Source organism: Diplotaxodon limnothrissa, linkage group LG3 (genome assembly GCF_057381915.1).
Source record: "Diplotaxodon limnothrissa isolate DT_005_m linkage group LG3, D_limnothrissa_male_GT1.1, whole genome shotgun sequence".
Classification (NCBI taxonomy): domain Eukaryota; kingdom Metazoa; phylum Chordata; class Actinopteri; order Cichliformes; family Cichlidae; genus Diplotaxodon; species Diplotaxodon limnothrissa.
The window spans coordinates 42,420,733-42,448,445 of NC_140598.1; the positions used below are offsets into that span (position 1 = coordinate 42,420,733).

Sequence of the window (27,713 nt, forward strand, 5' to 3'; positions counted from 1 at the left end):
AGTATGCATTAGTATGTGTTGCTTTTCCTTGTGGAGTCTGGCCAGCATCAGCACCGCTGGCACAAACAGTCCTCCTCCTTTGCATCCACACGCCTGTGAAAGATGTGGTTGCACATCACTGTGGATGAGTAGTGATGGGTTGGATTACTCTCACGGCCAGTCGTTGTCTACAGATTTGTGCCCCCATCATTCATGTCTGCGTGTCGTAAAATAGCGAGGCGAAGAATAAAACGGAGAGGACGCAGCCCCACTAAGTGGCGGGTGGCGTCGCAACGTCTTAGAGCCCACAGGTGAAAATGGGTGTTTAAATGTTTAGTCAACTGGTCATTAAATGTGTTTTATGTAATATAAGCATATACAAAATGAGGAAATGGATAATTGGCCCCTTTTATTGCTGAGAAAGGGGAAATAAAAACATTAGGCTTAAACACTGGCAATGCCACGGTAACCAAGTCGCTCTGTTATTGTGGGGTTATGTTAGAAACTGCTGGATGACCACATTGTGGCTCTGGGAATGTTTTTTTTAGGCCAGATGACCCCGTGTTTGTGTTTTCTTTCTCGAATCGGTGACCTCATCGGAGTAAATCAGGAGGCTGATTTTCATCCCAGCCTCCGTTGGTGTAAGCACGTCCAAAAGCCTCATAAGCGGGATACTTTTTAATCTGTTGACATTGTAGCGTTTATTTAAACCACCAGTGGAGTCTCAGCATCCAGACGGGGATGGGGAAAAAATAAAACCCCAAAAACAAATTTAAAAAAAAGTCCACGCCAAATGTTGTAAACGGCTCATTTTTTCCAAACTGTTGTTGTCACTGCAGGGAGAGAACATGACAGGCCCACAGTGACAGCTCCACAATGGCCAACAAACAGGACATCCTCCCTCAGTGCGTCAGGGCAATTACTCATCTGCAATCCATGCGTACATGCGTGTGTGTATGCGTGTGTGTGTGTGCGCGTGCAGCGTGTTTGTTTTGCCTCCGACGGGCCGTTTAACATGACAAAGGACAAACAAGGCGGCACTATTTGCAAAGTAAACCGTCGACTAGACTTCATAATGCAGCCATTGTGTCAAAACACTTGCTTTGTCTGCGTGTGAAACCAATCTGTGCCCTCATGCAAATGAGCTCCAAGTGTTGCTTACCGTTGTCATTTCCATATCGATTCCCCTTTTTGCTTTTGTTTCCATGGGAGTGACAGGATTTACCTCAGCCAGATGTTATTTAGCATTTTTATTGGCACGAGTGTGTGCTTGTGTGTCTGTCCTCCAGACTGCCTCCATCTTTGGTGTCTAATATGTGTGTTTAGCCTTACTTAATTTGATAAAGTTGACCCCCACCCCTTTTTTTTGTGTTTTTCTTTGTAGTTGTCTCATTTTTCTCTCGCTCTCTTTCTTTTTTCTTCTTACAGGGAATTTAAAGAATGTGGTTTAGGACTCAGGAGCCTCAACCTCCTCCACCCCCCCCCCCCACACACACACACACACACAGGAGAACACACACCATGTTTCCAAACCAGGTCGACACTCTGCGACTTTAATGAAGACAATATGGAGCGGACCCCTTCGGCCCCGAGGCACGGAGCAAACGAGGGAGGGGGAAAGAGAAGGAGTTTTGGAAAACATTAGCTGAGTGTTTCCAGGGGAAAACAGTTTTAATAAGGGTTGGGGATGGGGAGGGATGGATGTGGTTGGTGTGCCAGTGTTCGCTGTTTTTAATTCTTTGTTTTTTGGAAACGGTTCACGTGTTTGCGTGAATGAGAGAGTTTATGGTATGTTCAGTGCGGTTATGTAAAGCTGGGTTACAGCTGAGCGTTCTGGTATCCAGAGGAGGGGGGGAGTGCATCGGTCAGACGTATTAAACCAAATGGAAAAAGCAGATTTTTCAGGAGTACGGTTTCACGGTCACCCCGCTCCTGCTGCGATTTCTACCCCTCGACGACCGATAAGCGTTAAAGCAGACGAGCGGCCGTGTTTCCCCAAAAGCACCGTTAAAACCTCGTTCTCGGTCCGAGAGGCCTGAAAAGTATTTGAGATGTCTGGAGAGAGAAAAAAAAGCTGGAAAATAGCCGGTTGCACATTGTAGCCACATTGTTTGGAGCCCTGGGCAAAGTCAAACATCTGGACGGCGTTTGGAATTTTACATGGAAAATATGCAGAGAAAGTTAAAAAGGGTTAGTCTTTGGACAGGCAACAACAAAGATTACATGACCCTTAAGGAGAATTTAGATAGACACAGCAAACCCTGAACTGGTTTGGTCTACTCAGAAACTGGGTTCCACAGTAGGACTGAAGAAGAAACTGTATTGAATGATCCTTTGTAGTTATGCTGGTACCAACCGAAATGCATCCCAGACTAACAAAGGTTTGGAGTGAGATTCCGGTCAAGTTTGTTGTTGTCTTTCTGTTGATCAAATGTTCATTTAATTCAAGCATCGCCCGTTTTAAACTGTTTTTATTGTTGCTGTCTTTTTCATATTAAACATTTTAAAGAATTGACGTCTTTTATGAAAATGGTTTCATACTGGCAGCCACATCTAATAAGTTCAACCCTTTGTGGCATGATAACTCCGCTTAAAAAATGTGTTAGAAACAAGTTGACAGATGGTAAATGGTCTGTATTTGTATAGTGACAGAACTAAATAGAAGCGGAAATGACCACTAGGAATCATTGTGATCATCGGAGACCAGTTGGCAACCTGATAAAAAAGGACCCAAAAGCCTAAATCAAGCTCCTGTTGATTTAACACTTTTAAAATCAAAATTGTGTTTAAAATGTGTGCCTTTTGTCCAACTAACAAAACACCTGAAATACCTTCATCTACCTGTCTTACCTGGATTAAGTGATATGAGAGCTTCCTCCTGCGACATGATGGAAAATTGGTTTTCTCCAACTGGTTGGCAAGTGGTTGCTAGCTGGTTGCTGTACCAAAAACCTCTTTTATTTGGTCGCTATCATATTGCTGCGGTCACGCCGAGATTGCAGTGAAGAAAAAAACTGTTTCTGCACAGAGCAATTGAATAAAGAGACCTAAAACAACTAGACTTGAACTAGACTAATATTTATTTCTGCTGTAAAGTTTTTAACATGGACATCTGTGGAGATTGCCTCCCTTTTGGAGCCAGCCTTTAGTGGCCATTAGGGGAACTGCAGAATTTGGATTTGGCTTCATTTTTAAGCTTCAGAGATTAACACCTAACTGTGATCCAAATACTCGACCCACTCGCTGACGTTTAGGAGTCCACATATCTTTTGTAGTGTAAAATGTGTCCTGATGCATTACAAGCTGACTGTTGATGACAAGTCTGTGCTTGGTGAGGTTTTTTTTATCCTCTCCCACACCCTCTTAAAAGTCACAATAGATTTATTCTGCAATGATTAGAAGAGTACATAAATATTCATCAAAACTGTATTCTCTGCTGGTCTTTGCTAAACAAACATGAAAACCACCATGTACAATAATTGTGCCTAGAGTTACACAATAACTGTTCCTGTATTTAAAAAAAAAAAAAAAAACAAACAAACAAACATGATGAATGATCTTACCTGCTCCTCCCTTTAAATCAGCCATAGTTTTAACAGACACACATACTTCACAAAGTAAATGTATAGACTTCTTTAAGATGCCAAAACACTTCCAAAAATACAAGCCTGAGTGTTTCCATGTGTAACGTGCTATTAGTGATGTGGCAGAGTTATACTGCACAGTTTAACCACTGCACGTCAAACTACACGATGACCAAAATCCTTAAATCCACCTACTGAAACCGAGGCACAAGCTTGATGAAAAGCTTGGAAGATTAGACCAGAGTGAGTTTATTTACATCAGTTAAATGGAGCCTTCCTACGATCCTCATCTGGGGTGCTAAACTAGTGTTGAGTAACCAAAGGTAAACAGGATGTAACTTCTGGGATAACGTTGGCAAATTTCACCAGTTTATTCTGGAGCTCATTAAACTCACATTTGACAAGCTGGTTCTTAACCACAGAAATCATATTTTTACATGTAAATACTTGCTCACAGCACACCGACTTGCTTGTTAACTGCATGTTGTGTTTTCCTGCTGCAGGATGTGGCTGAAAGTTCCAAAAAAGCCTCACAAATGGAGCTTTATTTAAAAAAAAAGTTTGTCAAACTAGTGTAACAATGGCAACATCAACACATAGGCCTTCAAATCCCTCATTAGCCACTTTCTAACATAATGTGTTTAATGCTCTTATTTAAAGCAGTGTTTTTAATTGTTCCTTCATTTACTTTTAAAGAATCAGCAATAACTGTTTTGAAAAGTCAAGAATTGAAACAAATTTGTTTTGTTTTTTCCACCCCTGTTCTCCTGTGTTTTGCCATGCTCACCGCAGACGTTTGTAGAAATAAAAGCCGGGAGCGCATGTTGTTGTCATGTGTCGCTGCGCCGTTTTAAGCAGTGATTTATGCAGTGCGGGCTGGTTAATAGAGGCTTTAATGGAGAGCGTTTGAAAGAGGAACCACAAATGTCGGGGCAGTTTCCTTTAGAAGTGATGTTCCCTAAATTAATGGCCTGGAAATTCACACCAAATGTAGGAGTCACCAGGCAGAGCTGGCATGTGCTGAGCAGAAGTGAGCACCGAGTGTGTGTGAGAGGATTCCCTGTGATCTTTATGAACACTGCTGCGGTCACCGTGGCGGTTTGAGCCCCACGTAGCCGAAGCAAATGAAACTCATTACACCGTTTACGAGTTCGGAAAAGCAGAGACGATTGAAATTCTATCTCATAAAGGCAGAGGGGAGAGGGGTTTACGCGATACCAGGCTCTGGCTGTAAACATGAGGGACATGAGAGACTTGTGTGTTTTTTCTGCTCCACGAAGTCAAATTAGAAAAGCTCAGAGGCCCTCGGGAGGATTCGTGGCACCGCTAGAATTCCTGGACTTCTTCTGGAGTTCTTATTTTAGGAGAAAGCTGGACCTTCTGCTTGTTTATTGTTGAGGTTTGCAGCCAAAAAAAATGGAAAAACTCCAAAAACCTTTTAAAGTGATGAACATCCTGGACTCCAGTGTTTTGTTGTTTTTAAATCTGAGTATTAGAAACCCAAACTTTCCCATGTCCTCATTCTGAACAAACACTTGATTTTATGTTTTCAGTTTTATTGTTTATTCTGCACAGCCAGGCTTTTGTAAAGTACCAAAATTCAATTCAACTCAATTCAATTTTATTTAGGGGGTGGCTGTAGAGCAGCTATTGAAAGGTTGGTGGTTTCCTGACTGCTCTTGTCTTTATGCCAAATACTAACCTCATGTTGCTCTCCAAAGCATCCATCGGAGTGTGAACATGTGTAAATATTAGTTATACTCAGGTAAAGTAGAAAAGCGTTATATAAGAACCAGTCCATTTACCATATATAGCACCAAATCACAACAACAGTCACCCCATGGTGCTTTATATTGTAAAGACCCTGCAATATTAGAAAGGACCCCCAACAATCATGTAACCATCTATGAGCAAGCACTTAGTGACAGTGGAAAGGAAACGTCATGCATTACCAGGTTCAGGGAGGGGCAGCCATCTGCCGCAACTGGTTTCAAGGTGATGGGAAAAGAAAGGTTTTAAAAATATTGGATTGTGTGTTGAAGGGAGGTAAGAAATTAGGCTTTTGGAAGTTGAGTTTAAGAGTTAACCTACATGTCCTATCTCAGTGTCCTCTTATCCTAAACAATATAGGATCCTGAGCATGACAGCTGATCATTTTATCCCGAGATGCAAATTTTGCATCTAAAAACCTCAAAAGACATTCCAACAGAACGATTGGAGAGCCAGATATTTTCTCTACATATCTGTGAAGTTGTCCAGTTGGAGTTCAATGTGGAGACACAGGCGTCACGTGTGTTTAATGCCACAGTTGTATTGGAACATTTTTGGTTCATCCAGGCGAAGGACCAACAAACTCATGCTAAAGTGTTCCTCGTCCCTCTGTCCACAACTCACAAGAACAGCTACCCCTCCACGAGTGTTGGTTAGAACTGAATCAAACTGGTGCACATACCGGGTCTTCACTCAGACTGTGCTCAAGGTCATTGGATGTGCAGTGTGGTGGATTTTAGGATTTTTCTCATATGTTGTATATGTTTGATTTTTCCTCTGGTGATTGGCTCTTTGGGGGCTGATCAGCAAAGCCCTTGTTCTTACAAAGAGTCACCACCCTTCACAAAATGAGCTTTCCTCACATTAAAACATGTGACCAGTCACTGGATAAAATAGTTGGGACTGTCTAAGCACCACGATCGGATATCCTCATGTTGGCTTCCCTGCATCATCATGACAATGTTGGGTGTTTTCCATCCACATTCCAAAGCTATGACATCACAGCAACGTAATTGATCATTTGAAATGTTGATCATGGACCGACATTATGATGAGGATGCAGGAACAACACCAACACGGGGATATCGAATACATCGTCTAACCTGCCGCTTTTGGGTTTGGTGAATGGAGCCATGTTGGAGCTGCCAAAAACTGCAGTTTCTCTAGTGGCCACGTGATGGCCTGATGGAGCATTTTAATAGATTATCTGAGTGGTGAGTAAAATATGAATTTTTTTTAGTATGTTGCTTTGCACTAATTAGCAGATATGTGTGTTGGTGCACTGCCAGTATTGGCTGATAACTAAACACTCCGTCTGCTGTCTAAAAAACTCATGGCAGCATGGCATGCATTCCCAGGAAAAACTCACCTATTCATTCAAGCACTTTTTCCCTTGTCTGTGTGCCTTCTATCTAATATTCATACTCTGATGAACACATCAGAGAGCAACTCAGCGTTCAGTATCTTTCCCAAGGATACTTTGGCGAGCAGCAAGGGATCAAACCACCAACCATCCAATTAATAGATGACTTGTTCGACCTCCTGAGCCACAACCACCCTAACCTAACCCTTTAGTCTCTTAATCATCAACCAAGTTCCTGGTGCGGAGTTTGGCTTATGCGTCTGACAACACACCCACACCCACCTAACATGCATGCCTTTGGACTGTGGGAGTAGAACATCTGAACTCAATACAGAAAGACCCCAGCTGGGAACAAAGTCCAAGTCACAGTATGGCGACACAGTTAATTGGGCCGATGAACCTTCTTCCTCCAATGTAAGTGGTCAAACCAGGAGACATTAAATATCAGTATCGAAGAGTTTTATGGAAGCAAGCAGGCCAGAGTCACTGAACAGGAAACATTACGTAACTTTTGCCCGCATGCAAAATGGAATCTAAACCGCCTTGGCACTAAATGATGGAGATTCCCCGTCATTTTAAAATCCCGTATCCATGTGATACAACGTGCATCTGTGAAGGAAAACTTATCCTCTGCATTATGGCAAAAACAGAGGCTTTATTTCCAGGATTCATCTGTAATTTGCTCTTGGATGAAACTCGTCTTCCTCCAGACCCATGCAGATGTATTTTTTTCCAACATGGAAGTGGAATAAGTGGACTCAGGTTTTTGCATTTAGTTACGCTCAATCGGAGTTTCTATTAAACCTCAAAAAGTGTTTTTATTCCCTCTGTGTACACTGTGTAATGCTGAGTAAACCTTGGTGATTGATTTATGGGATTGCTTCCTGTTATGGCCTGCAGTGAACACACCTTTAAAACTCTCCCAACGAATTTCATGCAAATCAGCAGGCGGGCCCCTCCTCAGTGCTTTGAATGGAGTATCATTTCACCCCCGGCTGCTGATTAGTTATGATAAGACAAAGCCTCAGCCTTCCTCTTCCTCCTTTGTTTCTTTCTTTCGCTTGTTGAGTAAGAGGCTCGTCAGTTGCATTAAATATTTGCATAAGTTCTACAGAGCCTTGTTGACCTTTGGAAGGTCTCCAAAACATTCCAGTTTCTTCCTGATGAGAAAAAAGTTTTTATCAGCTTTTAGGTAAGATCCAAAAACCCTGGAGTAGAAAAATAACCCCATCTAACCAAAGCACCTCAATTATTTGTCAGCTAAGATGGAAATCACAAACGGTTTGTTGGATTTGCATAACGTCTCCCCAAAGAGGGAGGTGAACAAAGCGGACGGGGGGCCTCCTATCTATACGTCCTCCTCCTCATCAACATGTGAAGTGTCTGCGGTCAATGGCGGAGGGGATTTACTCGCACAATAAAGACAGATGCCACCTTTTATCTGCTTAACGGAAGAGAGGCCGAGCGCGTGGCACTTGACCGCCGCCGTCGTCGTGCGTTGTTGGCGTGTAATGACGTCCTCCCTCCCAGCAGACTGTTGTGGTGACAGGCCCGGCTTTCTCTTTTCTTTTTAGCTGACGTTGGAGGAGGGAGAGAGGCTTTTCTTTTCCCAAAACAGCCTTTGTTTGTCCCTCTGTGAATAAGGGAAGCTGAAGTAGTTCGGAGAAGAAGAAAACCTGATTTTTGGTGTTAAATTCAAACTCCGCTTGGAGACAAACTTTTGAATCAATCAGTCAGTGCTGATGCCTGATGTTCAGCAGGGTGGTCTGAGTGTAAAGGATGCATGAATTTGATTGATTTCTAATTGGAATGGATGAAGATAGAAGCTGGAAGAACTGTTAAATATTTAAAAAGTAGTTAACCAAAGATAACTTGATATATCAAAATTTCAGCCCCTCAAGTATAAGAGGGCAATAAAACAACAAATGCCATGATTTTTATGACTGGTTTCAGTGGGCTCATACTGGGACTCTCACACATGTCCTTCCACTTTAAAAGCTCTTACATAAAACCCCATTTATGAGCCTCAAACTCTTAAACTCAAGTGTTTCTGCTGCTCCAACCTGCAGCTACCCAATCTTCAATGACATGAAGACATCTCCAGTGAGAACATGGAGTTATGCAAATCATCCACAGACCACCAACCCCTCTCTCCCTCTCTGATTGTGGCTGAGTGACACAGACAAAGACAGAGGGCCCTGAAATGGTCCATTTGATTCTTGATGGTGTTTGCTTCAGAATGAGCAACATCTGCCCAGCACAGCAGCAGCTCCCAAACTCTGGAGGCCTGACTCAGCCGGACCGGGATCCTAATAATGACAGGAGGCAAGTGTCAGAGGTGATTTGTGACAACAAGAGTGAAAGGAAAGGTTCATAAGATGGCAGTGAGACCTGGAGCAATACATGTGGTTTGGCTCTGACAAAAAGACAAGCTGAGGATGCTCAGATTTTAATTGGGAGCAACCAGAATGGACAGGAAACGAGTAGTTTGTCTCAGTTGGAGACAAAGTTAGAGAGGCGAGGCTGAGGTGGTTTGGACATCCGCAGATTAGGGATGGTGGATATACTGCAGAAAGGGTGTCGAAGCAAGAAGAAGACCATAGAGGAGATCCATGGATGTAGTGAAGGACGGTACAGAGAGAGGGGGACATCTTTTAAAATTGTGTTTTGTATTGTAAAATAAGGTTGTTCGATTTTTTTTAAGTCTGTTTTTATTTATGTTAGTTTTATGCCAGATCTAATGGGACTCAGCGGGGCAATTACTTTTTCACAAGTAGGTTTTTCCCCTTAATAAATGAAATATAATTTTAAAACCGTGTTTTATGTTTACTCTGGTGATCAGAAACATATCTCAGTGAGACACATATGCAGAAAAACCATTAATCTGTGCACTGTAGTTTGCATGAAATTAACATCATCTCAGAATATTTAGATTTAAACTGTTATAGATATTGGAAGAATTACAAGAACATTAACAGGGCCTCAGATTTTAATAATAGATTTTTAAAATACTATAAAAGAAATTATATATATCATAAATATATGTTTATAAAAATATTAAAGGAAGAAATACTTATATGTTGACATAATAAATAAAGAAATTCCTGTATAAAGTAGCTAATAATCTCGGTCAGTGTGTGACTAACATATGGCCCCTGTGATGTGACCCGTGGTTATACTGAGATTTAAAGCCTCTTCAGCGGCTCCATGATCCGGATCCAGTATGAATCCAGTCCGTGGTTTGCAGATATCACACACACACACACACACACACACCGGGGCTGGTCGGTGAGAAGAGAAGCACAAAATGCTTTTTATTCAGCAGCGCGCTCGCTGAGGAGCGGACAAACCCTCCGACGTCTCTGTGCGCGTATCAGCGGACCTGAGCAGCTCTCAGCTTCTCTCTGAAATCGGTACCAACCGGCTTTTATTCCCAGCGCTACGGACTGTATGGACTCGGCTCTTTAAGTCTACTTTTCTCTCCCACTTTCATTTAAGTCTGCTTTTTGCTCTCCAGCCTGCACGGGACGGCGGCTTTTCCTCACAGGTGGGTCCATCATCTACTCCGTTGCGCTGTGACCGCAGCCGTCAGTGTGCGCTAAATCCTGCGGAAAGTTTCCTTCTCTCTTCTCCGGTGTTTGCTTAACACTTTTAAAATGAGGTCAAGCGGTTTCTGCCCGCAGCTGGAGCCTTTTCAGGCACAAGTGCAGTGAAGTTTTTTGTTGTTTTTTTACATTTATTTTAATGGATAACTTGGGCGACTTTGAGCTGCTGCTCTCTCCTTTTTAAGTCGGTCTTTTTAATTGGCTTCTCATTAACTACCCTCAGTGTGAAGGTAATTAAAAGGAGTGACCAGTCAGGCTGGGGACGGAGGGAAGTGGGCACCATATGGTGTGTGTGAGACGGAGACAGACGTTTCAGTTTTGCTCTTCAGGGCTTAATTGTGTAATTGAAACCCTTGTGAGTTGGTGGTTTGGTGATACATCACAGCACTGCTGCAATATTCTGATCATATGTGGACTTTACACTCCCTGACTTTTTGTTTTTGGAGGGAAAGCTTCAGATCAACGGGGTGTCAGGTCTGTGGAACCAGAGTACTTTTAATGAAGTTGCAAGCTTCCCAACTGCAGCTCTGCCCCTGCTCTCCACTTTAGCTGTCAGTTTAAATCAGTGGCAGGAAATTATTTGGAAAAGCTTATCCTGTCATTCCAACTTTGACAAAATCACTTAAATTGTGGGAAGTGTTTACAGTCTTCCTGATAAACAGTGGATCAAAATCCGAATTATGTTCATTGTCAAATTTGTCTTATTGCCATAGTGGAGAAAACATACTGGTACAGAAATGGAGTATATGGTATTTACAGTATGTAGATTATGTACATCTATATAAATACTCACAATATGAATGCACACGTACATATGTTAGGATACAAATGAGAAATTAAGACCTATGTAAAGGTTATGGGGAGTAAATGTAGTCAACTAGTCACTTTATTGGTACTTTAACTAGACTTGTAGTCAAGACCACCTAAACCAAGACTAAGACAATACCAAGACCAGAGGGTATCGAGACCAAGACAGACAGAGTCAAGACAAAGTCGAGACCGAGACAAAAAAAGTCTTTAAACCTGCAGTTTAAAGACTTTTTTGCTGATTCGTTTACAGGTGTCAGGCATATTTATGTGTTTTTGTGATGCACTCGCACAGCCCTCCTCACCGCTGTCTGCTGTCTCACTCACTTACTGAGAGGACAGACGCACACTCCACTTGACTGTTGCGTCTCTCACCCTCTCTGTTTTTTACACAATGATATTATCCTATATCCTCGCATGTGATTGGCCACAATATGGAGGGATTGGAGCATAGCTGAGCCACTGTGTGAGAGCTGAGCAGTGAAAGGAAATCAAGTGAGGAGCCGGCTCTCGCTCAATGGGAGTCGACTCTTCTGATTCACTACAAAGCACTCTCTAAGCACGCTCTTAGAGCTGATGCTTTTGCGCATGACACATTATCGAACGTTACGTTGTGTGTCATGGATACTGTTGATTCCAAATCTCCCGACCACTATGTTGATCTGAGAAAGCAAGACCGAGACACCAGGACAAGACAAGATCGAGGGATCCGAGACTAAGACAAGACCAAGACCAAAGTCTGTCAAGACCAAGACCGGTCTCGAGACATCCAACTTTAACTAGTGCTGGAAGCTAATTTTTTAATTGATTACTTGCTGGACAGTCAATTTCAAAATAAAAGCTTCCAAAAATGGACCCCTTTCAGAGGATTTGCTCATTTAATTTAAAATTCAACTTTCCAGGAAAACAAAAGGTGCCACGCAAAGATATCAGAATGCTCAGTTCTCATAATTTCTTGATGTTTTTGTGCTTGAAAACTGTGTTGTTGTCAGTTTCGAGGGAGAGCAGACTTTCCTTGCTTCTAATTAAAACAAACAGGAGCCACTCTGCAAGCCAACACAGGAGCCTGGATTGCTAATGAAAGAATTTACAGGGAAACAAGAAGCCAGGGCTGATTTCACCAATCTCATAAAAAGCTGTGGGAGAACACAATGAGCCCCGGTCAGCTGTGAACAGGAAAAAAAAATACTGGCCCTCGTCCAGCCGTTTCACACACTGCATCCTTCCTAACCCCGGCCCTCCCGCTTCATCCTCGCATCTGACTGAAACAGAAGGCACTAGCAGAGGACAAACAAGTCATATTCATCACTTTTAGCAGAAGTCTCCCAACTCAATGTAAAATCCTTATTTTTGCTTTTAAAACCAAGAACAAAGAAGCTTCATCTTCTTTTATTTGGCTTTTATGCCTCCCCCTCTCATCTCTGACTGCATCTGGCAGCTTAAATACCCACAATTTCTGATATGTGGCACGTGTAAACCACGAGGTCTGTGATGATTTAAACCGAAACAAGCCGTTAAGGAAGGAAGTTTCTGTTTTACACCCAAAGAAGCTCAGCCCAGAAATTAAATACACAGATTTTCCCAAACAGATACCAGAAACCAGCTTTTTAAAAAATATCTAAAAAGAGAAAAAAAACAATAACAGAGCTCTGGGATGTTGAATTTAGAAAATGTAGTGAGGAACGAGTGTCAAGTTCAATACAACTGACTGCAAACTGAAAAGTTATCCAGCAGGCAGCTTTGATAATCAATGTTGAAGGAGGTTGTTGAAGAATACATTCACTTTATTTCCTCATTAATAAAAAATGAAGCAAAAAAAACCCAAACCTGCACTTCCTCTAGTGGCCACTTGAGCCTGCTTCCAAAAAAATGAGTCAATCCCCATAGACTCCGATTGTAACGTTATAGCATTTAAAACCACATTTACAGCCTGATTGTGGCTTTTCTGGATAGCTCCCATCATCATAACAACTGTGCTGTGATTTTCTTTTGGTTTGTTTTCTTCTTTTTTAGCTAGCTTTTCCTTGTTGTTGCTCTCTTCAAAGTGTTGTTCATTCATCTGATTGGTTCAGTTCAGTCCTCAGTACACAGAGGTTCATTTAATGACCTACAAAGTATCTCATATGCGCCAGCTTCCATGGAGCACTTCCCAGATGGCTCCAAGTAACAAACAATTTGGCACATCAGGTCAGCAGAAGTCGGCCTGCATAAAACATGTTGGGTTTCTGCACATGTGGCAGCATCTGTAATTTTTTTTTTTTGTGTGTGTTCTCTGCTCCTTGTTTGGGGAGCAACGTTTAAGATGTGATTAAGCCCCTTCAACGTCAATTAAGACTGAAGCTGATCGAGGGGAACGAGACGATAACTGTGCTGGCAACAAAAGGCAAGGATGGCCACTCCAGACGTAGTCGGAGCTTAATGGACACCGGAGAAGTCTCTCCACACGGTGGCCATAATCTCCAGGCGCTTACCTGGGAAGTTATTTTTGAAGTGTGAAATGAATAAATTCAAATAAATCTCTGTGGTTACCAAAATGTAAAAGAAAAAAGTCAGAAATAGCATCACTGGTAAAATCTGATTTAAAAAGCATGGAACAGATCTGCTGATTGTACCTCAGAATAAGACTTTAATGCTTCTAACACTCTGTTTGCTGTTAAGATTCTTCCATGTGTTTTAATTTGTGATTTTTCTGAGGTTTATTATATCTGACTTATGTGTCTCAGAGAAGCAACTTGTGCTGCAATGGTGGTTTGACTTGTTTCATTGGTTTTTGATCATAGACGTAGGACGTGACGTCACAGTTTGCCCTTCTGTAAGGTCCTTTTGTAAAACCGTACATGATGAGTGAGGAAACTAATGGCACTTATCGGCTAACAACTAGTGACTGACAGGTCCTCAGCCCTGGATAATCCTCCTTTCTGACTCTAATAATGACTGTAAATTGCAAAGTTACCTCCATGTTTTATTCAAGATGACCTGAAAGAAGCAATCAAGCCCATAAAATCATCAGGAAAGTGTTTATAGAGAAGCTCGTGGAGAAAGTGATGCATTTGATAAAAGAAGGGAGCAGATAGGGCTATTCTGTTTATTGGTTTGCCTTTATTATAATTTTCTTCTTTGTAACATTATGATCAATAATAATAATAATGTTTGGTGTTGGTGGTAGTGGTTTGGTTATTCGTAATGGTGATGGGGGAGAAGGGTGGTTGTTGGCAGTAGGAGTAGCAGTAGTTGTGGTATCAGTGGTAGCAGGTAGTCATGGTGATAGTGGTATAAATAGTAGTGGTGGGGGTATGAATAAAAAATAAAGTGTAGTGGTGGTATTAGTGGTGAAAGTTAATAATGGTGGTAGTAGTGCTATTATTGTAATTATTGATGCTGTTGCAGTTGTTAACAGTGGTATAAAAGCATGTTTTAATCTATATTGCTTCTCAATGATGTCACTTGGACTGAATAAAGACTCACACAGTACATCCTTACATGCAGCAAGTAAACCTGAAGTCGCAACTAGAGGCACCGCCCCTTGCTGGCAATTTAAAAAGAATGCAAGTTAGTCTGAGCCGTACTCCTTCTGGAGGAGAGAACACTCCAGACTGTTCACTGATTAAATGTAATTTTAAACGCTAATGCTTACGTAGCATTAGGTGGCTACTGTACAACCATCATTTTGTTTTGTCATCAAGGATCATGTAGTTGTACTAGCACAGGTACAGACTGCTAAATTTTGTTGTTGTTTTTTTGTTTGTTTGTTTTTTAATGCTCTAAAGTGGAGCACTTTAACACTGGAGTCTATGGAGATTGATTAACTTTTAGAGGCAGTCTCAAGGAACTGCAGGAGGAGGCTGTTTGGACTTTTTGGTTGCTGTATTTAATCTGAATATATCAAAGCCAAAAATTGTTATTAAGGCTGGTTTTACCATATAAAGTTTAAAATGTATGTATTATAGAAATGGGCTCAAAATGTGGTCATAAATATTTTGTACTTGTAAATCAGTTTCGTATATGTAAAAAGAATTTGTGTGTGCGTAACAAAGATTTGTGTGTGGACTTAGCCAAAAAAAAAAAACCCTGCAAGTTACAAGTACGAATTTTGACACTATTTTTCTTCCTTTTATCTGATTGACCAATGTCATGTCAATCACAAATGTAACAATCCAATCAGAGAACAGATGGGTTTGGCTGTCGGAGGGGCGCTTTTTTTGAACTGGTCCTTGAAGGGTAATACAGTTTGAAGCTGGAGGGTCTCTATATAAATATCCGATAGCAGCTAGGTCCCCTAACTTTCAGTAGCTGTTGAAAGGATAAAGTTGTGGTATATCAGTGGTTAGAAATACCATTATTACTTTAGGATTAGTTTAACACAAAGTTACTGTGAGTCACAGTGCGCAGCATAAATGTGCGCAGCATAAAAGTCCTTTCACATCGGATGCAGGATGTGCTGCTAATGCTAACTGCTAACTAAAAGCAAAAGATCCAGAATTTGTTGCGCTGGCTGCTGGGCTCTGTGGGTTTTTGCAGCAGCTCTACCTGCACTAGAAGCACCTGCTCCTTGTCGTTTCTATCTCTGACTTTATGTCCTCTACAAGAGTTTCTGGTTTTTTTTGCTAGTTCTTCAAATGTTAAAAACATCTATGCTAATTCATAACGAAGACAGCTTTGTAATGAAGACTGTCATTTCCAAAACACTGCCCGCCCCCACCCCGCAGCGCTGTTGAAAAGGCTGTGGAAGTCCCTGTATTAAACACGTAGACCTGTGACACAAAAATCACCAAACTCGGACGACCACAGACTGTTTTCCTTCGTGGTGATTAAGGAAAACGCTGGGTTGGCATGTTCAAAAAAGCGCCCCTCTGACAGCCAAACCCATCTGTTCTCTGATTGGATTGTTACATTTGTGATTGACACGACATTGACCAATCAGATGAAAGGAAGAAAAATGGGGTCAAAATTCGTACTTGTAACTCGCAGGGGTTTTTTTTTTTTTTGGCTAAGTCCACACACAAATCTTTTTTACGCACACACAATTTTTTTTTTTTTTTTTTTTTACACATACAAATCCTGATTTACAAGTACAAAACCAATTTACAAGTACAAAATATTTATGACCACATTTTGAGCCCATACATAGAAGCTTTGCAAGACCTTTATGTATGTGTGTGTGTGTCTGTGTGTTTTGGACTCGTGTGCTGGAAAGCTGTTGAGCAGAGACACCATGTGCAGTCTGGCCCTGACAGTAATCAGTCAATGAATAATGAACACACATGCACGCACACACACAAAGATACCAAACAGCTGTCAATGGCAGGTTTCTCTGTGTGTGTGTGTGTGTGTGTGTGTGTGTGTGTGTGTGCGTGCGCGCGCTAACTCTATCAGTTGAGTGCAGCTGCATGCCTGCCTGTAGCAATTATGTTCTCGCTAAATAAGAGCCAGTGCTGAGAGGTGTGTGTGTGTGTGTGTGTGGATCAGCACATATCATTAGGCGATTAACTTACTCAAAGGATAGCCGCATGATTGTGTGTATGCGGACACACATGCAGTTTGAACTGTGTGTAATATAAACCAGCTGAGGGACAACATGAGCCTTTAGGAGTCTCTCTGCACACACACGTTGCATTTCACTCACCCTTTTTATCTCTACCCACACAACTCGGCAACTTTTTCTTGCTGCTCACACTCATGCACATACACACAGTCACAGGCACATATGGCCTCTTCTCAGGGCCCATATGTATTTATCCTCCCACATGAGCCAATCACTCTTTGAGATCCTCAAAGGCTCTCTCTCTCTCTCACACACACACACACACACACACACACACACACACACACACACACACACACACACACACACACACACACACACACCTATAAACACTCACTAACCCCATAGGTACCCACAGGCCTTCTCCTTGCAGGCTTTTTCATGGTTAATTTGCTGCTCAATAGGTCAAGAGGGAAAGGCAGGCATCAGTCTCTCTCTCACTCACACACACACACACACACACACACACACACACACACACACACACAGTCATGCCTCACCTCATGGTGCGTTCCCCAGACAGATGTGACTTCAGTGATTTACCGCGCCTGTTGGGTCAACAATGCCTTTGTTGTTGCGGTCTGAAGCGGCTGCATGTTTGTCAGGAAACGCTTTTAATTGACCGTTTAGGATGTTTGTGATCCTTTCCTCATTTGTCACATGTGTTACTCGTGTCCCCAGTAATCCATTTCTCATTGTGAGAAGAAATGTTTTTAGGTATCTGGAACTTCTACAGTCTTTTACTTTTAAAAACTCATCACAAAGGAAGGCTAATAGAGCGGCTGTTTGTCTGACATTTATGAATGAAAACCAAAAGGTGAAGGACTAAGTCAAAATTTATGGAAATACGCCAAAGTTACTTTTGTATGTGATGTGTATCACAAAGCTGTAGTTTGTTTACTCGGGTCCAGATCAGTTGATCTGATTTGATCTGTCAAACCAAGCTACAGGAAAAAGCTACAAGCAAACTCAAAACGACCCATAATGCATCATTACAAACTATGTGAGAATGTTCAGTCTCATTGGCCAGATGTGTTTGGGGCGGGTGCAACAGAGTTAAATACAAGAAGATGATGTTGGAGACTATTGGAGAACCTGGAGAATTTACCTTCCTTTCATGGCTAGTTGCTAACTCGTGCTAAACATCTATGGGACACATCCCAGAATGCAAAGTGTTTAGCTTAAACTTGCAAGGTACACCTTTTAGTTGTGTCTGATTAAGATTGGATTAAATTGACAAATTCAATAAACGAACCGTGCTGACTTCATTTGGAACTGCATCGAGGTCTTTGTGCCAGAGTGTGATTACTGTGTTCACATCCGCACAAACGAGCCGCACCAAGGAGGACAACTGACTAAACACCACAGGTGTGAAAGGGCTGTCTGTAGGTTCTTCCTGGGTTCTACATCCCAAACCATTTCTTCAAGACAGAAGTTAGCTGTGCTATTATTAGTTCAGGAAGGGAATTTCCCCATTCGTTTTCTCTATTCAGAAAATCTTTACAGTAAGGTTTTGCAGACACGTGACCACTACCCACATGACGTTTAATGTGTAACTGTGACAGTCATGATGATAAAGTAGGATTGTTAGTGGTTGTGAGGGTTTGATCCCAGTAGTATAACGTGAGTAAGGCCCTAGTCGTGCAGGCCTGCAGACTGGTCCACGTATTCCACAAACCAGTATTCCCCAACTTGTTGCTTTAGTTGGTGCTGTAGTTGTTATAAGATTGGAAGTGACGGACCACAGATACACTCCGAGCTGCAGTGAAACTGTGAAAAAGTGTAACAGCACAAGTGGAGAAGGCTGAACTTCTCCACCTTCTCACATTAGAAGTTGCACCATTTGAAACATGTTGACTGCAGTGCTGTTCACAGCTTTTACTCTGAAGGTGAACATTCTCCATTTCCAAATCCCTATGGATCCATCCATTCTCTTCCACTTATCCTTATCAGGGATGCGGGGGGCCTGGAGCCTGTCTCGGCTGCCAACAGGCGAGAGGCGGGGTACACCCCGGACAGGTTGTCTTTCTGATGCAGGATGGAAGATATGAATGGGATATTTACTCCTGGAGCCTCACTGCATACATGGCGTCAACAGCCCTTCGAGCCTTGCACTAAAATTTGTGGTGACGCGAGTAACCCAGCAGCCAAATGCAAACAAAAAGGAGCTCCTGCCTTTTACTTTAATAACTTACCATTGTTGCTGCCGTAATGACGCATTGCTTTTACACAAGAGCGAAGGACGGACGTGAGCGAGAAAGGGCTAAAAATGAAGCGATAGACACCTGCGTGCTGCTCTCCATCACACAAAGAGACAGCCAAGGAGTGGGCCTCTTTAAAGCAGCAGCAACTCTGGCTCTAAATGTCCCACTGAGGCATGATGTGCAGCGTGTGCGTAGGTTTAACGTATTGTACATATTCTCCGAGGTTGCATTGCTAATGTGCTGTAACTGTTTTCAGAAAACAGTTTTCATAGTTTTGTGTGTCCAGTGTGTGAAGTTGAGGAGTCACGTTTTTGTTTGTTGTCTAAAGCATCTGGACTTAAGTTTCTTGAAGACGTTTCATCTCTCATCCGAGAAGCATCTTTAGTTCTAAGAGACTAAGAGACTCCAATGACCTGGATGACTGAGAACCTTCAGACTTTCTGCTTGTTATCTAAACACTGGTTATACCTGCTTCATGCAACTTCATAGGTTAAAGAAGAAGAATTGAATAATTTAAAGTGTAAATTAAATGTTTTCTAGCAAATAAAGAGCTTCTTCATGAACATCTTTTCATATTTTTTTTTCTATGTTTTACCGTGAATTGTCTCAGCCATCTTACTGAGGTCTTATCATTATTGATATCTTCCCTCTATGATGTAACTGGTTATCAGAGCCTCTACTCAGCTAACAATCTTATCTCTTCCTCCTCGTGTCCCAGTTTGATGACATTACGTAACACCTCTTCTCTCTTCCTTCTTTCCCCCCTCCTGCAGGTTCTGGGTTTTCCCTGTGATGACCTCACTGCTGTTTCCTGGCCACGCCCACGCTGCAATGAAGGACCTCTCCTCCTCCTCTTCCTCTTCCACCTCTCCTCTCAACTCCCTCCTCCACTACCCGTCCTCCAAAACCTCCGTGGCGCCCTTTTCCCCATCCACCGGCCCCGCGTCCTCTCGTGGATCGGCCCTGTCCTCGACGCCTCTCTCCAAGCCGCAGCCCTTCTGTCTGCAAACGGGGCCGCACCTCATCGCCAGCATGCAGCTGCAGAAGCTCAACTCACACTACCAAAACCTTGCCAGTGCCTCTGGCGGACACTCTGGGCCTGGAGGGCCTCAAAGAGGCTTTGGACCCCCGCAGCTGGGAGCGGGTAATCAGCTGTTGGCACCGTCTGGAGGCCTTGGAGGAGGCGGGATGGGTGTCGGGATTGGCATGGCCAACCAAAGTTCCAGCGCTGGTGGGATTATCGACTTTGACCCTGTGGACGAGGAGGTCCTCATGTCTCTGGTGGTGGAGCTAGGTTTGGACCGGGCCAACGAGCTGCCCGAGCTCTGGCTGGGACAGAATGAGTTCGACTTCATGTCGGATGTGCCAGCTGGATGCTGACCTATGAGGGTGGGGGAAGCACATGGATAAAGTGGAATTGATTGACAACGAGAGAGAGAGAGAGAGGACTTCTCTCAATGTTTGGTTTTTCTTTCCTCCCTTTGTTGGCTAATAAAACGAGGAAACAGAAGAGACGCTGACCGATGGAGAAAAGCGATTAGAGGCTCGCTCTCTGTTTCTGTTTTGCTTTCATACCCTCCTACGGGCAGACAAAAGAAAAGACAAGCTTGCTTTTGATTTTCTTGTTTCTGTAAAGGAATCAGTGCTGCTTTTCTTCACCGAGATGAAACCAGAGGTGCTCCCACTCTGAACTGTACTTCCCTTTCATGTAAAAGAGCAGAAACATCAGCAGAGTATGAGCAGAAACGAGGAGTCTAAGACTCACTCCTGCTCCTATCCTGTTTCCTCCATCGCTCCATCATTCGGCCTTAATGAAAACAAGTTGACTGACACGAGAAGAGCTGACAAAGACATCCGAGCCACCCTCTTTAGAGAGGAGTAAGGTACACCTGTTGGACTCGATCCCCCCTCTTTTCTTAGTACCGCCCTGAATTGATCAAGTGGACGATTAAGGAAAATGTGAGGCACGACTTTGTGGGAGAATTGCAAAGGATGGCAAACACTACGCTTCCTGTTTTCTTATACACAATATTAAGCTCTGGTCTCATGGGAAAGGAACTCCTGTCTCTCGGCTTCACAAAGGAAATGATTGTCTTAGACTTGGTTATCTCTGTGCACTTCTTTATTTTCTTGTTTGAATTTCGTTCAAACAGCCGTAGTCATACAACACGTTATTTAAGACGGTGGCTGATCCCCCATCAGGAGACAAGCAGACAAGGAGCACTTCTGTAGCGAACCTAAAGTCACCTCAGCGAGTTAGATCCAGAAATGTGGAATGGGTGTGTTTTGTTGTCCGGCCTGAAAGTTGATGAGGAAGGGTGGGATAGCTAGTGGCAGGGATCCTGTGCTACACGGAGCAGCAAACAAAGTCAAATTCCTATTTTTCCTGCTCTCCCGCTTTAAAACGGTCCGTTTATGTCATGACCGTTGTCGCTGCACTTCCGTGTTCCTGATGAGGAAGTGTGATTAGGCCTGGAGGCTGGTGTTAGTCCAATTTTAGTTACAATTTGGACTATTGTAGTGAAGCAGGGATGAGACCAAGCTAAGCTGCACATTTGATCTGTCCATGTTACAGAAACAGCTCCTCTGTCACTGTCTCATTGAGGTCTTTTGTTCATCTCTTATTGCAAATGAAGAATTAAACAAATCTTTGTTTTTGGTTGAAATTTATGCAAGAATCCCTCATGACCTCTTGACCTCTCTGATGCTATTAGCTGTGACCTGAAAATGAACTGTACTGTTCACCCCGAAGCAGTCCTCAAAGTGTTGGATTACACTGTAAACTACTACCAACTTAGCATGTCAAATCCATGTCTATGCCATGTGATATGGTTGAAAGCTCTGAGGGAATTATATTTTACATGTGCAACAGTTTTGTTTTCTCTTCCCAGTTACATGAAAAGTTTCACAACATAAATCTAACATGTGAATATATGAGAATCATGTGTGCCTATCATGTGACATTGTAACAGCTGAAAAGCATTATCACATGTAAAGCAGGGTGAGGGTTTATGACATGGAGGATAATATTGAGGTTTGAAACATTTCTGAGAAGCCAAAACCCACTATTTTGTTTTTTAATCTGAGAATGTGTTTATACGCCTTAATTTTCAAAAAATAAATAAATGTTCTCAGATGGTACTTCGCTGCGCCGCCTCTTTTGTTGTTCTGCCTTAAATGAACTCCCGTCTCTTTAAAGACCACCTATGAAATGGTCAGGTCAGCTTTGATTGGCCAGGTTCTCAGCCAAACCAAATATTAGATGTGGGCGGATTGATTCAAATGTCAATATTATATGGTACTGGTATCGGATAGGTACTAGCTACTTTATTTTTATCCAAGTTCAGTATGTAGACCAATGAATGCTTTAAATTATTTTTTTCTGGAAATGGAAAAATGCACTCTTTGAAGCATGTCTGAACCCTTTTGCATTAATTCATGCCTATTTTATTTATAGTTGGCACAAAGTGCTTCAGAGACGGGCATATTTACATTCTAGGTTTTCAAAACAAACAAAAAAACCCAGTTTCAAAATGCATAAAAAGCTGAAAGGTTTGTTTTTGTTAAAAAAAATCGCAGTGGTTCAAATGATGAGAATTTAAAAATGTAGGTTTCATCTTATAAATCATGACACATTGCTGCACATAAGCTGAGGTTTATAGGTTAATGCTATCAGCAATACTGACCCTGTATTTACTTGGTCTCGTATCGATACGAAAAGTTGCGCTGTGGCAAGTAGTGCAAAAAAAAAAAAACCAACAAAACACTAGTTGCTCTTCAGAGAATATTAAAGTGCAGATTTCTCAAGATTTCGACACTGGGCATGATACAACCACTGGTTTGTAGAGAAACTATGTTCCCCAACTGGTTGGCAGTCGTTCCTGGATGCCGCTGGATAAAATCAGTTGCACAGAAGGTGGTTGACCAAAAACGCCCTAGTCGTTGCTTTGGTTGCTAGCACGTTGCTAAGGTTTCCTGTTCCATGTTTGTCTGCAAATGCACACAAACTAACAGGGGCTGTACAAATTGTAAACATTTAATTCAAACCAGGAATGGAGAGGCTTTGCCTCCAAAGTAAAAGTTGTATTCAGAGTTGTAGCCAGCATGTTACAAAAGTTTTACTTTGAAGGCAAACAGTCTCCATCTCCAGTTCACGTCACAGTATTTCCAGTTTAACTACAGTAGACAAATTTGCCATTCAAACTTTGGTCATCTGCAGTAATATGCTAGCAGCCAACCAGTTGGGGAATACACAGCAACACGTTGGTCACTAGGGAAAATTGGTGGTCACTGGCCAGTCTGTGGGCCTGAGTCTGGGACTTCAGCAGTCTTTTCCTGAACAACTGGTTGTTGCCAGATGGTCATGGACCGGTGTCCAGGGCACTATGACTGGGGCCTTATTCTCTTGATCCTACATGATCATCATGACTGTTACACAACCAAAATGGAAGTTAATGTCACATGGTTAGCAGTCACATTTCTGCAAAAGCTAAGTGTCTTTAACTCTGTGAGGTCTAACTAATCCTTGGCAGATGATGCTAACCCCACAATATGGGCCAAAATACTGGGCCACCTACATTTTACACCTACAGGAGCAGCTTAGCCATGGAAACTCCAGCCCTGGAGCTCTGCAGTCACTGAGAACAGAGCATTGGTGACATCTACACAATCCTGGTCTGCCACATCGTGGCTGAGTTGCTGTGGTTCTGAAATGCTTCCACTTTGATCCCACCACAGATGATGGTGGAATATCTAGGAAGGAGGAAATTTCACAAACAGTCTTGTTGCAGCTGTGGCATCCAATTACAGTATCCCACTTGAATTCTGTGAGTTCATAGGAAAGATCCATTCTTCAATATAAAAGCTCGGTGCCTGATTTCCTGCATCTGTGGCAATGGGACTAAAAATACCTAAATTTAAAGATTAACACATGTTGCCCAATACTTTCTTCCATGTACTGTATATATAATTTTTGTTCTTTTTAAAAGTTGTTGATTAAAACTTCAAACTGTTTTCCATTTTTTTTCCAGAAAAAGTTCTTTTTTAGGATTGGTGTTCAGAGCTAGGGCTGCATCTCAGAGGGTTGTTAGTGGTCTTACGGCCCACAGGTGATTCATTCACACGGACATGTTTGTGCAAATGCAAAGAGAATATCGATATGCTGTACATACATCACTAAACTATAGGACCTTTGTGATCCTGACAGATGTGGTTACTGGGTTAGTTCACAAATGGTCACATGCTTTTGACTCAAAAGGCTTCAAGCTGACACCTGACCCTCCTCACCCATCCCTCACCCACCTATAGGGGCTTTGCTGTGTTGTGTCAGGATGGAGGCTCCGACCTACAGTATATCTTTTGTGGTAAGTTGAGAAGGGAGGAACAAAGGCCTTTCACCCTCGACCTGGTGTGTCTGTCATCTGAGCATTGTGGGTTTCATCCTGGACCACACAAAACAACACACCTGCCTGCCTGTGTTTGCATCCTTGCAGGCATAGAAAAGCTTGGAAATAAAGCCATCACACACACAGAAGCGCAGGGATGGCATTACAACAAAGGTAAGGCGAGTAGCAGGCATGAAGCAGGTGCTTGTTCAGTTATACGGGCCGCACAGGGTTTTAGAGTTCAAAAACAAGCTGCAAGTTTGGAAATCTGCCCAGATGAAAGCTGCTGGAGGAAAAAGAAACATGCAGATCCTTGTTGATTTATTTAGTTATCAGCAGCTGAGCCTTCACACACACGCACACACTTATCCAGTCCTTTCGCCCTTTCCCGCACAAGCATGCTGCACATTGCCACTTTTCGATGTGAATATGGCTCTCAGTTTCAGTCAATGAGCCCAGACTTTCTTTAATGAAACACGAGCACCAGCTATTAATGAGAACCTGTTGAAGGACTAATTTGACAGAGGCCTTATTCGCTCTTCAAAAAGGGATTTTCTGGGTATTTCCTTCTTAACAATCACTTCACTGACACGGCGAGAGAAATAAAGATGCTACTCATCGCCTCCAAATCCAGCAGACAGACGCACTGATTCTCCTCTTCCTCTGTCTCTTTGTCTAAGTGGGTCAGAATAACATTCTTTAGATCGAAGACAGTCCAGGGTTTGTTCCATCTGCCTCACACTGTCCCTGTGTGTGTGTCTGTGTATGTATGTTGTTTTGCAGTCCAGTTTAATCCCAGCTGAGAGGATGGGTTTTTTTGTTTTGTTTTGGTTTTTTTTTTGCTGTGTGAACACGGTCCCCTCTCTCCTCCCTTGAAAAAGTTCATGATTGAGATGATTTGTACAGAGACTTTCATTTCCTCTTTTTCTTGATCCTCAACTACTGCAAATTAACCTTTTGAACTAAACTATTCTTCACAAAACTCACAAAACAACCTGAAATTCTCTCTAAAGTGGAATATGAGTTCAGATGAGTGCTCAGTCATCCACCTTGTGGCTTTTAGGCGATTAAGAGCTTGTTTCCATGAGAGTTTTTCAAAATGTTGGGAGTAGAGCCGCTGCAGGAGAAACGTGGAGTTCTGGGAGAAAAACATGAAGTGAAGCTGTGTTTCACTAATAAGATTTTGTGGGGAAGATTAATAAGTTTGCTGATGCTATCGCTCTGCCCTTTACTTCATTAAAATTCATTTTGTGATAAAGGGCTGATAGAAAATTACAGGGCAGGCCTGGAAAAGTTTAAGAAAAGTCGTGGTTGTGGTGACTTTTTGTGTCTAACGTAGTTTTACAGTATCATAGAAGTGGACTGCTGTCAAACTTTGCATATGCTGATCTTAGCATATTTACAGTTTTTGCCCGTTGCTTGAACACTATAAACCCATGCTCAGACTAAAGTAACACAACGTGAAGCTTTTGTTACCATACCTCAAACACATGTACCCATACCTTAAACAAAAGCGCTGCTTTGCACCCCAGTACCAATTATGCAACACTCCTACTCCTTTATGCAACACACCTACCCCTTTATGCAACACACATGGTCCTGCATGCTACACTCTATTTCATACATAAGACACTTCGCTCACAAAATGAAATCTCAGGGTGCCATTCGGAAAACACATGTATCCAAAATACAAAACACATCGGATAATTGCAACCACTCAAATACACACCTGAAGGCACTTACTTGCAAAACCGAACACCAATTAGCCAACTACAAAAAGCCCTCAGCGTAGCCATTTCAAGAACTTTGCAAGCATGGATGGAGGGAGAGCAAGAGGAAGAGGAAGAGGTAGAGGAGGAGAAGAAGGCCGAAGAGGCCATGAACGGACCCATATTTCTGATGAAATAAGAGCAACTTTGGTGGACCATGTCATCAACCATGGCCTGACTATGAGGGAAGCTGGGCAGAGAGTCCACCCACATCTAAGCCGCTTCACAGTGGCATCTGTAATACGAACATTCCGACTAGAAAACAGGTATGTCTTCACCTCCATACCTTCTGCTCTACTCAGATGGTTTCATAGCACTGTTCTACAGTATATCACATTACCATATCAAGTGTACGGGGTGCTAATGCTCCTTTTGCAGCCAAAGTGGCTGATTCCTTATATTGAAGTACAGTGTTGTACAGTGGATGACACAGTACATACAGTAAAGTACTGTAAGAAAAATAAGCAAACCGATGACAATATGTGGTTGTATTCCTCCAGAATGACCCGAAGACCTTCTGGGGGAGGACGGCAACGCCTGTTCACACAACAGCAGGAACTTGCCATTGTGGACCTAGTGAGGGCAGACAATGCCATCCGTCTCCACCAGCTACGACGGAAAATACTTGCAGACAGGCGAGTGTTCAGCAACATAAACCATGTGAGCATCACCACCATCAGACGCATCTTGGGTAAACTCAGCATCACCATGAAGCAGCTCTACAGAGTCCCATTCGAGAGGAACAGTGACAGGGTCAAAGGACTTCGAGCTGAATATGTACGGGTACGTGTAACTGTCCCTTACATTTACAATAGAGTATTGGTGAAGTCCAGTAGCAGCTGAATATGTACCATATCAGTACCACATGGATCTATTCTGAGAGCTACACAGGTACCTGTGTGATGGGGTGAGGGTGCCGTATGTGTAGCACTGTAGTACAGTGATATGTTCCCCTTTTTTTCAGAGAATCTCGGCCATGGATGGAGCTGCACAGCCTCATGAATACATTTTCATTGATGAAGCTGGATTCGACCTGAGCAAAACAAGACGACGGGGTCGTAATGTAATTGGCCAAAGGGCAATTGTGCACGTCCCAGGGCAGCGCGGGGGAAACATCACATTATGTGCCGCCATATGCCTTCGAGGGCTTCTGCACCATCATGCAATACTAGGTCCATACAATAGCCAACACATACTCACATTTCTAGATGCTCTCCATGATATAGTTGTACAGAACAGAGCAGATCAGCCCAGGTTTGTGGTGATATGGGATCATGTCAGTTTCCATCGGGCTGCTCTGGTCCAGGCCTGGTTCTCCAACCACAATCAATTTGAAGTGGTATACTTGCCCCCTTACTCACCATTTTTAAACCCTATTGAGGATTTTTTTAGGCTTGGAGATGACGTGTATATGACCGCCAACCACATGCCCGCATGCCTCTTCTGCAGGCAATGGAACAGGCCTGCGGCGACATTCAGGTGACAGCAATCCATGGATGGTTTCGACATGCAAGAGGATATTTTCCCCGGTGCCCAGCGGGAGAGGACACTGCTTGCGATGTTGATGAGGTCCTGTGGCCAGACCCCAACAGACGGCGGGATCCATGAGCCCACTTATGCACAATTGTCATGGTTTTTTGTGTTTACAGTATAGTGTTTTTTCTATTGCAGTATTATTGTGTTGTGGTTTTTTTTTTTTTTGCTTT

At 42.7% G+C, this 27,713-nt stretch overlaps 2 protein-coding genes across 2 annotated transcripts in view; both read left to right on the forward strand.

Moving 5' to 3' along the window:
- Positions 1 to 10,342, forward strand: part of hdac8 (histone deacetylase 8) — a 53,141-nt gene extending 42,799 nt beyond the window's left edge. Inside the window, exon 12 of the mRNA XM_085350242.1 lies at positions 10,214 to 10,342. Coding sequence (XP_085206368.1) covers positions 10,214 to 10,342 — 129 coding nt within the window. The remainder of the gene's footprint in view (positions 1 to 10,213) is intronic.
- cited1 (Cbp/p300 interacting transactivator with ED-rich tail 1) lies at positions 10,060 to 21,951 on the forward strand. The gene is made up of 2 exons (XM_085350656.1): positions 10,060 to 10,243; positions 19,628 to 21,951. Exon 2 carries the CDS (start codon positions 19,647 to 19,649, stop codon positions 20,232 to 20,234), a length of 588 nt encoding a protein of 195 aa, XP_085206782.1. The 5' UTR covers positions 10,060 to 10,243; positions 19,628 to 19,646; the 3' UTR covers positions 20,235 to 21,951.
- Positions 21,952 to 27,713: the final 5,762 nt, after the last annotated feature.

Coding starts and splice junctions, on each gene's coding strand:
- cited1 (XM_085350656.1), top strand. CDS start 19,647: ATGACCTCACTGCTGTTTCCTGGCCACGCCCACGCTGCAATGAAGGAC.